The 17,745-nt window shown below is 39.0% G+C and overlaps 1 protein-coding gene across 3 annotated transcripts in view; it reads left to right on the top strand.

Annotated features, from left to right (window-relative positions):
- The window catches only part of LOC111873810 (protein O-GlcNAcase), a 35,615-nt gene that overhangs the window by 4,452 nt on the left and 13,418 nt on the right, over nt 1-17,745 (top strand). For all 3 annotated transcript variants that reach the window (XM_023868791.2, XM_023868790.2, XM_033755214.1), the window contains exons 3-11: nt 1,488-1,597; nt 1,796-2,019; nt 2,667-2,829; nt 3,599-3,880; nt 6,341-6,681; nt 11,795-11,872; nt 12,951-13,249; nt 13,998-14,196; nt 15,406-15,580. In XM_023868791.2, coding sequence (XP_023724559.1) covers nt 1,488-1,597; nt 1,796-2,019; nt 2,667-2,829; nt 3,599-3,880; nt 6,341-6,681; nt 11,795-11,872; nt 12,951-13,249; nt 13,998-14,196; nt 15,406-15,580 — 1,871 coding nt within the window. The remainder of the gene's footprint in view (nt 1-1,487; nt 1,598-1,795; nt 2,020-2,666; nt 2,830-3,598; nt 3,881-6,340; nt 6,682-11,794; nt 11,873-12,950; nt 13,250-13,997; nt 14,197-15,405; nt 15,581-17,745) is intronic.

The following is a 17,745-nucleotide window of genomic DNA, read 5'->3' as shown; positions in this document are numbered from 1 at the left end:
CCAGTCTTTTCTTTCATATATCAGCAATATCCTCCCTTCATGTATTCTGACAGAATTGTATGTACAGTCCTGAACTTACATGTACATGATATATTGCCGCCCATATCATCCTTGATTTACTCACTCTGATAGTGTTTGGTGGTGTGTACAAATGATGAAGCGGCATGTAATATAATTTTCGTTCACTTTCCCATCACTCTCTCCGTGATTGAAATATTCTCGTCATTTTGATCTGAAATATGCACAGTGTGTGGAGTTGGAGACACATTTCATGCCCACATAAAACATTTCATTCCAGAACTAAAATTCAGAAATACAAGAATTACACACAATGCAGCGGTTTCTTATGGCACATGAAAGAGAAAGCCTTTCCAGTTCACATTTTGATTCTGAATACAGAATAAGATATCTCCATAAATCATGAGTGAAAGTTCACTGAAACATTGCTTCAGTGCCAATGAGAGTGTACATAGCATGTATAGCATGACGTGGCATGCTGTTAAGTACTGATATTGAGGATGGGTATTCCCTTCACATAGAATATTTATGTTACAATTCCATCGAAAATGCAACCACTTTATTCCTTAGAATTTTCACTTGTTACAACATGTTTCGTCCCCAGCTGACCATCATCAGGTACTTCAACTGCATTCCACCAGTAATGTCTTCTGAATGGAGTAGGGCCCCAAAGTATAGAATATGATAATTTAAATGCTGTTTGACCTTTTGTCCAATTCATTAGGACACTGGATATTATCAGTCCAGATTTTTCTAGGTATTGAAACATTAGTTGTGATTCTTACCAAGATCAACTACATTAGGATTTGCAAGGCCAATTTTGTTTCAATAAATTAAGAGGAAGGTAAGTATTGTACTGTGGTTTTGCTTAAAAACTGTTCGCCGTATGATTCCGTGGAATTCAGTATGGGAATTAAGCATGCTTCGAAATAAGTGTTCATGATCTGATAGTTAGGAACCTCATCATTTATGTTTTACATAGAGCAGAAGTTGGCAGCATATTTTAAGTCATGACACATTTAGTTGTAATGTTATTTTTCTGGTAAGCAGATGAAAATTACATTAACCTTGGAGTTTATGAGCATTTTAAAAAATCCGTGGCAGTAGGATTGGCTGATGGAGGATGGGGCAAATGGGATATACAGCATAAGCGGGTAAAATGAGAAATATATAACAGATTTTCTGTATGAAATCCTCAAGGAAATTAAACTTTGGAGACCTAGAAGTATTCAGAAGGATGTTATTAAAATGGTGCTCATGAAAGTGGTGTTTAATTATTGTAGGACAGAGTCAGATGATGATGTAATGAACCTTCAGGGTTCATACTGGCTGGTTGAGTAACTGTTAGCTTATCATGGAAGACATTGTATCATGGACTTAATTATTTTCTTGTGTAACTCTCAGAATTCATGCTGATTCTGTTCCTGTATATGTGATTTGGATAAAAAGGTTTTTATTCTGATTGCCAGGTTGAAGAAATGGGGAATGGATTCATACCTTTATGCTCCAAAGGATGACTATAAGCATCGTGCCTATTGGCGAGAGCTGTACACTGTAGAAGAGGCTGAACATCTCACAGGTATCCTAAAAATATTCTATTTGTTGTGCAACTGGTTCTCAGAATGTCTGTATGATTGTCTGACCTTAAGAGATTTGCATAACTATCAGCCATGTTAGGATAATACATCCTTGAGCAGATCACTCACTGTGTAAACTTGAGAAGTATTGCCATAACTGATTACTGATGTGGATATGGAAATGTTTGACTGCCCTGCAGGACTGATCTCCTCAGCCCGGGATCATGGCATCACATTTTACTATGCTCTGTCCCCTGGTCTGGATATAACCTACTCTAGTGCCAAAGAAGTGGCTGCATTGAAGCGAAAACTGGAACAGGTGTCTCAGTTTGGCTGCGCTGCCTTTGCACTTCTTTTTGATGATATTGAGCCAGAAATGTGCGAGGCAGACAAAGAAGTGTTTCAGTCATTTGCTCATGCTCAGGTAATTTAGNGGTGAGACTGAGTCCACTTGGTACTGCGGCCACTATTGGCCTATTGTACCAGCCTCTGATGATAGATGATGGTGATTGTGGAGCTGTTGGTGGAATGAAGATTGACGGGGAAGCCAAAGTACCCGGACAAAACCTGCCTCAGTGCCACTTTGTCCACCACAAATCCCGCATGACCTGACCCAGGTTTGAACCTGGGCCACCACAGTGGGAAGCCAGCAACTAACTGCCTGAGCTATGGCATGACCTTATAATTTAACTTAAGTGTGTGATATATTGAAATCTTCTTTGGTACTTGGCTGAGTGTAGATCAAATGGATGGACATGAGTGGCCACCTGAGAAGGTTTTATTGTATTTACTTACCATGAAAGCTTCAGTTTTAATTGTCAGCATTGTTTAATTGCTGGCGTTACAGTAGTACCCAGGCTACTGAAGTTTTTTCAGTCATTGAACCACCATTTATAACATATCTATGATAAATTGAATTTTGAATGAAATGCTTTTGAACAAACACTTCGAATGAAACACATTCATCATTTAGGGATTTCTTGTACACCAGAAAATATTAGGCACCGTTGGAATTTGTTCAGCCCTGCACTCAATTTCATGAAACTGAAATTGTTCCTGATGTGATTACAGGTATCTGTCAGCAATGAAGTGTTTCAGCATCTGGGCCAACCACGTTTTATGTTATGTCCAACACAGTACTGTGCGGCTCGTGCCACTCCTAATGTCCAAAACTCGGAATACCTCAATACACTAGGATCTAAACTTGCTCCTGAAATAGACATAATGTGGACAGGTAAGTAAATATAGGCACATAAATAGAATATAATGTACAGTATGATTTGCCCATAGGCATCTTCATAGCTGGTTTTGTTATCTTGGTGGGTCTGGAGATGCTGCGAGTATCAATGTGTGCTTCAGAAAAGAGGTAAGAATTTGTGGTATAAGGGACAGGACCCAAGCCTTTGTGTGTATGCTGCAAAAAATTACATTTTCCTGTCTTCCAGAGACAAGTTAAAAGTGGGTATTTGTACTTGAACAGGGCGTTCATATGCCTTCTTACCGAAGAGAGATGAAGTGACAGGAGGTTGGAGAAAACTACATAATGAGGAGCTTCATAACTTGTACTCTTCTCCAAGTATAATTAGAATGATAAAGTCAAGGAGGATGAATTGGGCAGGGCATGTAGCACGAATGGGGGAGAAGAGAAATGCATATAGGATATTGGTGGGAAAGCCAGAAGGAAAGAGACAACTGTGAAGGCCAAGGCGTTGGTGGGTGATCAATATTAAAATGGATCTTAGAGAGATAGAATGGGATGGTACGGATTGGGTTAATCTGACTAAGGATAGGGACCAGTGGAGGTCTCTTATGAACACAGTAATGAACCTTCAGGTCCCATAAAATGCTGGGAAATTCTTGAGTAGCTGCAGAATTGGCATCTCCTCAAGAAGGGCTCAGCTCCATGAGTGAGTGAGTAAGTATTATACTTGTTCTTTTGTTTTTGAATTACATTATTAATTGTTATATCATTACAGTGTTTTGTGTTTTCTTGTACTTCGTAGGTCCGAAGGTAATTTCTCGGTTATTAACGGTTGAATCAATAGAAGAGATAACAGACGTGTTGCGCCGCCCTCCAGTGATTTGGGATAATCTGCACGCCAATGATTACGACCAGAAACGTGTATTTCTGGGACCTTATTCAGGACGTTCTCCGGATCTTATTCCTAAGTTAAGGGGTGTGCTCACAAATCCCAACTGTGAATATGGAGCTAACTTTGTGGCCATTCATACGCTAGCACAGTGGAGCAGGTGTAATGTGGATGGCAAGAGAGACCCCAGTATTAGTAAGTGTCTTGTATTTTCTTCATTATGTAAGTGTTTGTGAGACTTCAAGTTTAGCTTTTTTGTTAATTATATGAGTAAGGTTAGCCTTAGTAGTATTTTGGTCCATATCACTGTTTCTCCTAATAACTTTTAATCAGATGACAGATTTTTGTGAAACATGGTATGATGATCTTGCTGAGGTCACTCACCTATGTACTTGTATATGTTTGGAGGTTTCTGTGATGACCACTGGTCAATTTGTGGTCTCAGGGTTGTGACAAGATTTGTTCTTGTGGGCAGATACTGATGTTTCAGAGGAACATGCTGCCTTTATCTTCAGTGTTGAAGTATGTAGGGTGAGGAGTTGGTTCTGTTACAGAGGTATGTTTTAAGGATGTTAGTTATTCAGGTCTACAGGAGGAGTAAGGAAATGGAGCATGGTTTGGGCCAGTGGTATTGGTGGGTAGGAAAATGGCTCTTCCAGTTCATGCTGTTTTCTGTCACAAGATGGAAAGTGTAATTGTGAGAAAAGAGGCTCTTTCTAGTGCATTGCAGTATGTTTTCATCAAAGGAAGGAAAAATATAACATTGCTAATTGAGAAAAGAGAGTTCATTTTAGGACCCCTACAGGCAAAAAGTTGAAAATGAAAAATCGATTATTTGAGGGTTGGGATACAGAAGTCAGCACTCAGTTCTAAATTGAGTTCTTGATTTCTTGTTGTCAGTTACCAGCATTGTAACTGTGAAAAACTGTTTTGGTGGAAGCAATGAAACTGTTTAATGTAAGGTTCTGAAACATAACATTATTTAAAATTATGCATCTTTGTTAAAGGAATTTTTATAGAATGTAAAACACCAACTGTGTGAAATATATGTTTATATTCCGTTGGAGGACAGTAGCTAATGTGAAATTTTGTATCTGACAAACTTAACACATTGGACAACTGTACTAATGGACATTAATTGAATTGGTTAGCTGAAAGAAGGAACATATTTGTATTTCAATGGTTGGATATGCTCCCTTTTTCTGCCAACCAATTCAGTTGTGTTCTTATTTATAATTCTTCCTAACCTCGTGATCTACAATGAAATATATGAAGGAACATGGGCATTTAAGTTCTTTTTTGGGACTTCATGTTTATTTGCTGAAGAAAGACTTCATTGGTGCTGTCAGTACAAAGAAAAACAGGCCATCTTGCAGCTTATCACATGGATAATAAATTATGTATGTTGGAGGTTTGCATTAAACTTTGATTTTTCACTTTTGAATGGACCACACACATACAAAAAAAAGAAACTGTGGAAATGGTAATGCAAGGAAAGTTGTGGGTTGGTTTATACCATAACTTTGACATGACATTTCATGTATTCATGTTTAAACACAATGTAAGTATTGTAATCTACATACCATGTTATTTATTTTTTGTTCAGCTCTCAGTCTATGGAGTTATTTTATATGAAGTTCAAAAACTTTTGTATGTGAAGGTACATCTATTTTACTAGGGGAACTGTAAACTTGAGCAGAACAACACTTGTGTTTCCTTGAATTTTAGAATGTTATGAACATAAAGTGGAGTAAATTTTACGTGGAAAAATGAAGTGTGAGATTGGGGAAAGCTTATATTTCAGGAAACATTAAATTGGTAATGAATGTGTAAGGGGGTGGGCCTTCTCAGCCCTTGCATCCCGACCTACAGTGATCTGTTGTGCTTCCCCTTTTAATTATCCCCTCAGGAATCCTGCGCTTCGAATGAAGCGCAGGATTTTGTACCTGTGGGCTTCATAATAGTCACTTGGTTCCATAAAGCATTGACCCAAGTGACAATCTTAAATAAGCTAAGGCCTCACATTCACACAGGATATGTGTGGCTGTTTCATTTTCTTCTTGGCACCTCTCACAAGTGGGACTATTAGTCTCAGTTTGAAGAGGTGTCCTTTAAGGTGACTGTCCTGTAAGTAGTCCCACCGCCCATCATAGCTCCTTCCTGTTTTAACTTCAACAGTTCCTTTGCTCTTTTAGCAGAGAGTCCTTGTATGAGTCCCTTGGCTTGCCTGAGTCCAGTCAAGGATCCCCAGTATTTCTTGTACTTCATATTTGTTCAGTCCCTGATTGCCTTTCTGCCAACTCCTATAGAGATGCCACAGGCTGGTTCAGGTCCAATCTTAGCCCATTGATCTGCTGTTTCATTTCCAGCAATGCCCCAGCGCCCATATCAGTTGTACCCTGTTATGTTTGACCAGTTCCATGAGGGTTCGGTAGCAATCCCAGACCAATTTTGAGTTGATCTTAAATTGGTTAAAATTTAACACTGTTCTTACAAGCATTTGGCCAGGACAAAACAAAAAAATGCATAAAATCAGGAAAAACAAACACAAAATTGAAGTTTCTCCATAACAGGAGTTGTATGTTTAGTAAGAAGATCTTATATCATCAGTGATAACAGTCACTAAGGTATTTTGTGTGCCATACATTCCTACAGATGATTCAGTGAGCGCCGATATCAAACTAGAGACTGAGACTGAAGATGGTGGAATTGGAGAGGATGTTCCGTCTACTCTCTCCCCCAACATGTACCATCCTCGACGTGCCCTTCGAAATGCCATAAATGAGTGGTTAGAGGAGTTCAGTAGGCCAAAAGCAGTGTGGGGTCCCATTGCCAAACCTCAACAGTTGGTTGCTGCTGCCGTTCCTGTTCCCATTATTCCTTCTGTCAACACTTGTATGAGTGTGACAACCACCACCACTACCAGCTGCTCGTCTGGCAGCATTCCAGTTGTTAATTCAAATCAGCTGCAAGCCTTGGCAGAAGTATGCAGCTCGGTAAGTAGATGTGAGACGTACTGCTGGTTTCAAGGTATAGTAATAAGTTATATTAATATTGTGGATGGATGGTTGGTTGGGGTGTGATTCAGTGCTGGGACAAGACATTTTTTGATACTTTGCAGAATGGTCAGGGCATGAAGCTTACCGTTTTTCTGTTTAATGCCAAGATAAAAAATCATGGAGCTATGCCTCCCCTCCCCATATGTTGTAATGGCATAGTGCTTAATTAATTAAGTACAGGGACATCTTTAGCTCTTCTACTGTTTATGTTAATGTAGCAGGAATGGGGTATTCTGGTGACATTTCCTATTTGTCACTGAGAAATGGTGCCAGCCAGCCAGCCAGCCATGTTGCTCCAGGAAGTACCTGGAGGTCTTCCTCAAGTAACCTCAGCAGTGGCATTTTTTATAGTTTTTTGCTTTTAGCATGTGTGTAATTGTTTCCTCATTCCAGCAAATGACCTTGGTGGTGTTTTGGCTCCTTGATATCGTAGTAATCATCTTTTGTGTGGGTGCCAAACTTGGTGTCACTCAGGAGGAAGAACCCAGATTGAGGATGTTGAGAACAAGGTGCTGAGGGCACTCTCTGAACCTGAGAAATCAAAGTAAAACATGAGGATAGAGAAAACTGAACTTAACAATTTGCACCATTCATATAACTTCATTTGGATGGTTTAATCAAGGAAGAAATGATAAATATGGTCACAATTTTGATTTGGAAACCTCAGTAGGAGACTGTATGGGAGACCTATGCCTAGCTGAGAGGGTAGTATTGAAATGAATCTTAGAGAAAGTGGGTGTGAGGGTAGGGACTGGATTGAATCGACTCGGGATAAGGTTTGATGGTGGGCTTTTATCTGAAAATGAAATGGCTGTAGATCAGCAATGAAGCATAGGGTGTTTGAATATTAACCTTTAACGTACGGACTTTTAAATTGCCGGCAGCCCCCTACGTCCAGAATTTAAATGGCCCTAAGTCTTTAACATCGCAGACTTTCAGAAAAAAATTCATATTTTCCGTTCTATGCAACATAGAAATATGAACTAAAAAGAACCTGGAAGACAATAAAATTTTCTACATATACACAAAAGAACAAGTTTTACAAATGAAAATTAACTGGGTTTATTTTGTCATGACTTGTAAAATATAATCTTTATTATATATATGTTATGAAATTGCAAAGGACTTACCTGTTGTTTTTCTTCAACCTTGAATCATGGTGATATTGTAAATATTGTGACGCATTGCGCTATGGAGGACGCCCCTCAGTGTTGCTAGGCTATCGGCAAACACGGCGACCAGGCAACAAGGAAGTGAGGTGTTTCCTGTTGCCGGGTGAGGGTTTATAAGAGAACTACACAGCCTACGAAGCGAGTTGAAGTGTAGCAGCTGCCGAAGACAGTTGGAGTATAGCAGCAGTCGTGGAAAGAAGAACCAGACGCGTGTGTGATAATCAGTGATAGTTTGTGATAACTGAGAAGTAATTGGGAATGTGTAATACAGTGACACTTATATAGCTCCCGTGTAATTAATACGTGTAGACTACTTAGGACAGAGTGAAGAGATTATTGCGAATAGGGTTATAAAGTGTGAAACCACGCAACAGTGTTATAATCGATTGTAGCCGAGACTTGTAGGTTAAATAAACCAATTAACAATCCGAACGGTGTCTTCAGTAACAAAACACGTTACAATATAATCACACTATATACAATAATATTTTGTTCAGACTGTATGTGAGTTTGAACTGCGTCACTTCACAGTTTACGATACCTCACACTCTGACGCGCGTGTGCCACTTCTTGAAGCAGTCCACCACGCAGAGCACAACATTACACTTTTTACAATAGTAGAGCGTGCTTCTGCTTTTCTTATTTTGAGAACAAACACAACGTCTTTGTTTCCCTTTGGTTGGGCCTGGAGCATCTTGGCATGCCATAAATTGGTGGAAATATCTATTGGTTTTTTGTAACAAGATCTGGAATATTTGCTGGAAAAACAGAATGAAAATGGAAAAAGGAGAGGACTGTGCATTTATATTGGGAGCAGCTGATCTGTTGATTCCACTCGGAGGACCAGTGAAGTCTAGTACCTTTGGCGAATCCCTGGGTCTTCTATCACAAAACCTAATTTCCGTTTCCTCTGCCTCTTTGTCTGATTATGATGACATATTTTCTTGAGGTTCAATGAACTCATTGATATCTTCTAACTCTTCATCAGATTCCTCTTCCATCAATATTTCCTCCAGTTCTTCTGCATGGAGAAGTTTGGAATACCGGGCACGTTTTTGAGGTTCCATCTTGGGGGGAGGGTGGTTTCCAGCAAAATCTAATAAATTTTGTTGATTGACAAAGACTCGCAAAATAGTGATGCAAAGTAACTGTAATAGTGTGGTACAATAGGCCGGAAGTGGCTGCAGTACAAGGGACTTAGTCCCACCCCACTAGCAATAAAAAATAATAACTGTAATAGTAGTCGAAAAGCGTGCCAGTCTGACACTGATACCGAAAGTTTCAGTGATGAAAATGCATTTTACTCACAAAGTAATACTGGCTCAGTGGGTTTATACCTCTTCTGAGACACAATAAAAATAATATACAAAGAAATATATTACAGTCTGACACTAACTTTTTAAGTGATGAAGAAATTTTACACAATCCAACACTGACTTCCTAACTGATAATTCGCCACTGAAAAGCAATCCTTGAATATGTCACACTTCCTTGAAAGCTGTGGAAGCACTGATCTGCAAGCGCCAATGAATATTTCCTCTTCAGTTCTCAGAACAAAGCTGGGCTATATTTGGCTGACCTGGTCATAAACAGTCATATATAAACGTAAATAGTATCGAAGACAGTACCCTGATAAACGATTTCATTGTTCAGAGCTAACAAATAAACCTCTGACATGAACTTGCGTGTGTTTGTTTTGGTTTCAAAACCAAGATTGAACTGTCAGCACTCCCAAAGAGTGTAGTGTCCTGGGTCATATATATATTGTAGCGTGTTGTGTGTGTCACGCTACAAATAAGTTTACGCCGTTGTTTGATATAGCGAATTTATTCCACTCGCTCACACCTTACAATCATTACCACTTGCAGTGTTACAAAGACTGCTTACAATATCTCGGCCATACTGGACTGTCTTCTCTGGCAGTTTCTAGCAGACTCACTGTGTGAATGCATTCAACCCCGTTTTATAGCCTCGGTCGCTGCTATGCAACGAACCCTCTGTTGTAACCATGGAGACTCCTGTTAGAACTACAATAGAGCGATTGTTGTTTCCTATGCAACGGTCTGTTCTAGCGTTTCCATAGAAGTGACTCTTCTGGATTCCAGACACGTTACATTGCTCCCTTCTAAAGGTTGTTTGTCCCCGAACAGCCTAAAGGTTCTCCCTTGGTTTCGATTCCGCGGTGTTCTGTTGACAGCGTCTGCATTCGGTCTTGGTGTCTGCTGGCATCTTTGTGCGCTGTTCGCCTAACTGTATATATATATATATATAACATTCGGCCAACACGGGTTGCTGCTTGATGCATATATATATATAAAACATTCGACCGTTAAAGGATAAATTAGATCAGTAATAAAGTACTGGATGGCAGGAAAGAAGTGGCATTAGATCAGTAATGAAGCATATCTGGGCATTAGTTGAATAAGTAATTTTAGAAGAGTCTGGGATTCTTTTGCCTGGTACATATTTTGGAACTGTACTATATATACGTGGTGCAATCCAAAAGTTCCCAAAATACATTAATAAAAACTATTACATCTTACCTAGATCTTATTCTGCACCATCACCTTCAAAGTAGTCCCATTGGGAGCACAAACACAGATCCCAGCGTTTCTGCGACTTTTGAAATGCATCCTGGAAGTCTTTCTTTGTTAGGATGTTTAGTACCGTCTGCGTTTCCGCTTGAATTTCCTCAACTGTATCACATCTTCGCCCCTTCAACTTGATTTTCATCTTGGGGAAGAGAAGTATGGTGAATACGGTGGGTGGGGAACAACTGCCATCTTGTTTTTGGCCAAAAATTCCTGCACAATGTAAGCTGTATGCGGTCGTGCGTTGTCATGGTGGAGTACCCAGTTGTTCATGCGCCACTTCTCTGGACGTTTTCTCCACGTGTTCCTCAAACGCCCTAGAACATTGCGATAGAACTCTTTATTGACTGACTGACCAGGAGGGACAAACTCCTTATGAACAATCCCGTCAATATCAAAAAAACAGATCATCATGGACTTGNTGCTTTACCGTTTCTCACGGTGTTGTCGCTTGCAGATTTCTTATACTTTTTCTTCTACCCTGAAGATGGGGGCGATACGTTCCTCCGAAACATCGGTTAACACCACATATACACGGTGCCAAATCCCAGAAGACTGCTTTCTTCATAGTCACCGCCGTGAAAGCCTCAAATCTTACATACGTTGCTGCTTCTGTTCATTTTGCAGCAGTCGTGGCACAAACTTCGCCACAATCCTCCTCATGTTCAGTTCCTCTCACAAATTTCGTTGACATGTACCATAAGTTAGTCCCAAGGTGTTACAGAGCTATTGGATGGTCAGTCTACAATCTTGCAGAATCAGATCCCTAACTTTCGCGACATTTTCTGGTGTGGTGCAAGTTGACGGCCGTCCCAAATGATCTTCATCATCAGTCGATGTTTGGCCATTTTTAAAATGCTTATACCAGTTGTAAGTTTGTGTCTGGCCTAAACTGTTTTCACCAAAAGCTTGCTTCAACATTTGGTGCGTTTCTGCAGTGGTTTTCCCAAGTTTGAAACAAAACTTTATACAGACACGCTGCTCTGTCAGGTCAGCCATCGCAAAACTGCAAACTCACGGAAACATAACAATGGAAAACGTTCACCAACAATAAACCAAACCACTCAACTCGACGCCGCTTGCCACACTGATTCAAGAAGGATGTGTGAGGAGACACCTAGCCGTATTCCGATATACTCATAACTATTCGCGCGCAAAATTCAAATTTCGATAACTTTTGGATTACGCCACATATTATGCCAGTATATTTGTAATTGTGTAATGTATTTGTTTTGAGACAAACTTTTCATAGTGATCATACTTAACCGGGATCCTCATTGTCAACAGGTCACCAGCAATAACACAGACAGCTTGATACAACCAAGCCCTGGTGCAGTTATGAATTCATTGGTCTCGGAAACCAAGGTCTGTAATAGAATGAATTGGAATGAGTACAACTGACATTCTGTTCACTTAGGGTTACTTGGGTTCCTGGACTTTATCCATCATCTTGTATTCTGAACAAGCTATAACGTAGGGCGGGCAATGATTAAGATGACCTCTTCTAGGGGGCTTGTATGAGCAGGTGCCCCCATCTCATTTTCACCCAAGGACAAATAAAGACCCAGTTTGTATAATGTTGCGTTCCCTTCAGATAGTAGCTGATGGGAAATTTCCAGAAACCCAGTAATTTTGATTGTAATATACCATTGTTAGAATCCTTTAAAATTTATTCTGTTTATTACATTCATAAAGTTGGAAGGGGAAACTGTGTGGTAAAATGAGTCTCCTTCAAATTGTTTGTAGTGAAAAAGAAGGGATTTAAAAAAAAATTAGTATATAAGCTTGAATGAGTGAATGAATAGGGGGTGGGCTTAGACTGGCCTTTGCGCCGTAATCATTCATCTATCTCTTTTGTGCATCCCCCTCTGTTTCTACCCCTTAAACATTCCTACTCTTCAGATTGTAGTGTCTTAAAGGGCCGCCTTTTTGGTCACTTGGTTCCATAAAGTGTGGCCCATGTGTTGTTTAGGCATAGTACTTGAAGTTGAATTGGGATCCGGTAGAGTGACTGGCTGAGGGCTGGACATCCGAGGTGTCGGAGTTCAAGTCCTTGTAGGGTCAAGAATTTTCTCCTGTCCAAGTCTTCCAGACAGGCTCTGGGATCCACCCAACCTTGTATCCAGTGATACTGGGGGCTCTTTCCCCGGGGGTTAAGCGGCCTGGGGTGTGAAGCTGACCACTCACTTCCAACTAGTGCTGAAGTGGAGCTATACATCCAGTCCCCCATACCCCTTACTGGAGTCGTGCTTAATTAGTTAATCACAGCGACAACTTTACCTTTTACTTCAAGTTGAATTAATTGTAGACATATACCATAAATGTCAACTCATAGAATTTTTAGCTATGATTTATTGTTAAGTAATGATGAATATTATTTTTTTTTTCCACAAACCAACAAAGGAACTTGATGTCTTCATTGATAAGAGATATGCTGTTACAGGTCATATGCAATGATTCTACTAAGTCCAGCCCCCTTGTTAGCAGTGGGATCACTACCACCAGTACATCCACAGGTGAACCCATGGACTGTAACCCCACACCGCCTCACTCTTCTCCCACGCATACAGCCAAGAGTTCCTTAGAAGGGGGTGAAGACATCTCCATGGCTGAGACAGGGTCTTCAACAACTGGAACGGGGACAAGTATGCAGGTCGAACCTGTTCAGCCCACAAATAATTGCAGCTCAAGTACGATGATAGTGGAATGTACGAACGATGGCAGTACCAGTCTGCCAGAAAGGTTAGGAAACTTCATTATACAGGCGTCATGGGAGACTTTGTTATAACATACATATGATGGCCCAGCATGTCCAGTTGATTTTATTTGAATTTGCATTGGGGTTGCCACTTATTTCGTGGTCATTCCCTAGCAACAGGTCTTCGTGCCACAATATTATCATTTCTTACAGGACACATGATGCACTGAAACAAAGAATGCTTACTTATTTGTGACCTGCCACATAACTTACATTTATGCAGCCTGTTAACCTTGGACAGTTTCTTGCTACAGTAACCTGAGATTATATGACAGTGATAAATTTTGAACTTAAAACTTTTTTATGCATGAAGGAGGATATGAATATGGATTTGTATGTTGATCCAGTAATGACTGGAAGAATGAAGCATCTTCTTTTTGAGGGCTGTAAATATATCTCAGGTTCATGCATATAAACAGAAGTTTGTCTCCAGGTGGGTATACCTCTGCTGTCATCCTCACAGAGGGTTGAACATAACCACAATAATATGGCCAAATTTTAATGTGAGAGCTGGGATTAGCATTAAGTGCAATGGTCTGTCAGTTTGACTACACATGTTAACATTACATGAGTGTGACACAGCTGCTAAGGTTAAAGTTTTCCTTACCTTAAGGTTCAATCTCATTGTCTCTGATAGAAATATTAAATGGAGATTTCACTGATCTAGCTCATAATCAGTTCCATGACATTTGTTACTGCTGTACTTCAAGGTGATATTCATTGCTGTTGCAGGACAGGAAAGGACCAGCTAACCCATGAAGATCTTGCCTTATTGTGTGACCTGTTCTACCTTCCATTTGAACATGGTGGTCAAGGATTGCAGCTGCTACATGAATTTAATTGGTTAAAGAGTAATGCTCATCTTGTGACGCATGCCAACTGCTTGAAAAAGAATGCAGCAGAAGATAAGGAAGCACCCAACAAGCCAGAGGTTATAAGACTTGCTCATCACATAAAAGCAATAACTGTTCAAAGCTTTATCTTATTATTTTTTTTAGATCTAATCTAAATCTGTTTGTTAGTTGTATGCATGCATTTAAGCCCTTTTTTACTTTCGTTTATCAGGCCTATCTGGCATGAGAGAAAACAGTTTGTAAGATACTGCCACAGTATCAACCCTTTGCACACCAGGTACTGACTAGATCGCCTTGGGTACTTCCGGTAAAATATTTACAACTGAAGAAACTGGCTCATCAAGCAATCAGTATAGCATTTCTGTTGATAGCATGGAATGTGACATACTGATGTTTAGATTGAAAGAACAAGTGATTATATGAAATATTTCAGTTTGGAGGTCATTTCAGGAAAGTGTTGTGGGTTTTTCTGTGCAACTACATTTGCCATCAAGCAGCTTGGTGCTATCAGTGGGTTGATGCAAATTTAAAAAAAAAAAAGAAAGAAATTATGTAAAATGTAAATGAGACATGTTGGATGAATAAAGCAAAAAGTTAAAATTTAATGGTCAGAGTAGCAGTTGGAAGATTTAAAGTTTTCACTGCGGTGAGTAACAACATGATAGTGTTCTGGGATGTGATAATCATGTAATTCGGTAAATAGGTACCAATATTTATAGGCGGAAGATAGACTAATTCATCTTCCGAGAAGATGGAACTTGTTTACCAAACTACATGGTGTCACATCCCAGAAGACCAGTCAATAAAAACAGATAGTGCAGTATAGAAATTATAACGTTTTCATTCCTGTTAAATATAGTTGAAAGTAGAGTGCCAGTGGTACAGATGTACAGATTTCATTCGATATGTAGGATTTAAGGTTCTCACAATGACAGTTAAAAATTGTTATCTTCTGGGATATAGCACTGTGTAGTTCGTATATCAACCACCGTTTTGGAGGAACATATCACCTCCATCTTCAGGGTCAAAAATCAGTGGAGAAAGAAACCAACGAAAGCAGGTGTCTAGGCAGAGTGAGGGTTCAGTCAGGATGACAGTTATATAGTGACCAGAAGGTAAGAGGAAGGTATGTTGCCCAGTCCCCATTGGCTGGCTACTCACTCTCTCACCTGGCTTCACAGGCGAGCCAGTAGGAATATGTTATTGAGCTTGAATTTGCAGAAGAAATCAAAATGTAAGCATGGAAAAGAGTAACATATTAATTGTGGGCTTTGTTACACTTTTAGGTTGTTGAATGGATGGAGCGTGCTGTCCGTTTGGAAGATATGAGCTGTGCCCTGAATAACCTCTTTCGAAGACTGACATTTTGTGCCAACAGGGAACTCTTGTATGACCTGTACCCTTACGTGTGGGACATGCGTGGTGTTGTATCACTTCTCAATTCCTATGTGAAATGGCTTGGTAAGATTGCATTAATCAGTCTAAATCATATTTATCTCCGTGTTTCATCATGCAAGGCATTTTTCTGTTATGAAAATAAATGGAAGTTACTTGAACAAGTTTTTATTTTTGGCACAAGGAAGAAAAATGAACAAATTAATTTTATTGTATGGTAAGAAGTCCAGTGGTTCCAGAATTGGATGTATTGTCTGTTATGTGTTTTTTACACAAATTGTACAAAGTAAATGCATATTGGAGAGATCATATCTCTTCACATGTTTCATCTCTGAAACGTGTGAGTGGATTTCAATTAAATTTGGTATTGAGAAGTATACACCAGCAGAAAGTTGTCAGGAAAATTTAATCTCAGTTGATACTGGCCCCATGTAACCCCTGTGGAACTGTCCAGATATTATACATTTTTCTAAAAGAAAAAATGAATGAATGCCTTTATGTGCTCAGTTGGTACATGCCAAAGTCACACACATTAACCCCATGACCAAAAATACAAAATTATGTTCAGTTTGGTCAGTAAAGAGAAACTGAAGAAAATGCCTTGTTTCATTCTTTTGTAATGATACATTTCACCTTGTTATGTATTATTGTAATAATGTTGGTGCTGTTTCTAAAATATATACACAGTATTTTTTTTTTTTTCCAACTGGTGGATATTCATTTCATACATACTGGCAGACTTGTCAAAAGTTGCACATCTGCCAGTGTATCGCATGTTTCAACCTTGAGCCTATAACCAGGCATTAACAGATTTTAGAGAGAGAGAGAAAAAAAAGCACTGTATACACATGTATATACCAATGGCTCCCAACCTGAATTTATTAACCTCCATTGGTCTAAGAAAATTGGTAGTTATTTAATAAGCTGACCTTAATTAAGCATTGAAATGATTTGAATTATGCTGTAAGAATTAAATATGCATGTCTATTAATCAATGTCTGTTTAATATTAGTTATAACTAATAAAACAATTTGGATTATTACTAAAAAATGGAGATTAATCGTACAGTTAGACTCTTTTTGTATGGATTTGTGATGGATGAATTTTATTGATGGATGTTACAGAAACCAGAAGTACTGGAGTTTGGAAGGTACAGATTTGAAGTTAACACTGTTCTTCTGCTATGTCTCTGTGAGAAACTGAGTTGAAATCTCTTGAAACATACCAACAGGTTTCCACATACTCACTTATCAGGATAAACCATTATATTTCATTATGCACACTATTCTTTGGATTCCCTTCCTCGTCATTTTTCTGTCTTGTTGGTATATTTTGAGAATATTCTTCTCAGTTGGGGCATGCCAAACTTGGTTTAGAGAAAACTTCATGTGTCTTAGTAATGTTGTTTTTCTGTATAGAAGATGAACGGTTTTGAAATGTATTGCATGAGATACATGTATCTTTATGTTCAGCCAGACACATCTGTTATAACACATGAAATTTTGTCTAAATGCATTAATATGTAGTGGTATTTGACATGCGCTTTGTGATCATTCTCAGTTGTGTGCAGTCCAGAACACAGTTTGTTGGTTGGATAATTGTCTCCTGAACACATTGGCCTCCTTCAGGAATGCCGTGTTTTAATTTAATAACTTTGTTTATATTTATTTTTTATTTTATTAAGGTTCAAATTTTGTTATTCTTAGATCACCAAATTGTGAGTAGGACTGTAGCACATGGCACAACATAAGCACTTCATATTGAACTTTTACTACATTCCTGATTGGAATTGTTTTGATTTTAAAATTTTAACGAGTTTATTTTATTCCGGCAATGTAAGTTTGAGAGCGTTTATGTTTGTTGTACCTGAAACTGCATTAGCGTTGGCTGAATTTGCCAGAAGTTAAGTGCTAGCAATTCATTGCCATATTGTTTGAGTGCATAGATGTCAGAGAACTGACAGTATTGTTTTGATACAAGTAATGTTTTACTGCTCTGGGACTATAGAATGAGAATGTTAGTAGGAGTGGGCATTTTTATAGAATATTTGGTTGAGCATGAAATTTTATAAGCTGAACATATTCTGTTCAAGTGCATTATTTTACATTATGTAATTATGAAGGTTCAAGTGGTTTGAATTGCAAGTATTTGATTTTGGTGCTTTTTATTTTGTACGCGCGCGTTGCGATGAACTGCATTTGCGGACAGCTTTCCCATCTCAGAGAGGCTCA

This window comes from Cryptotermes secundus, unplaced genomic scaffold (assembly GCF_002891405.2).
Source record: "Cryptotermes secundus unplaced genomic scaffold, Csec_1.0 scaffold215, whole genome shotgun sequence".
Taxonomy (NCBI): Eukaryota; Metazoa; Arthropoda; class Insecta; order Blattodea; family Kalotermitidae; genus Cryptotermes; species Cryptotermes secundus.
Note: the sequence above shows the minus strand (reverse complement) of the source record. Positions and strands in the feature narration are given on the sequence as shown.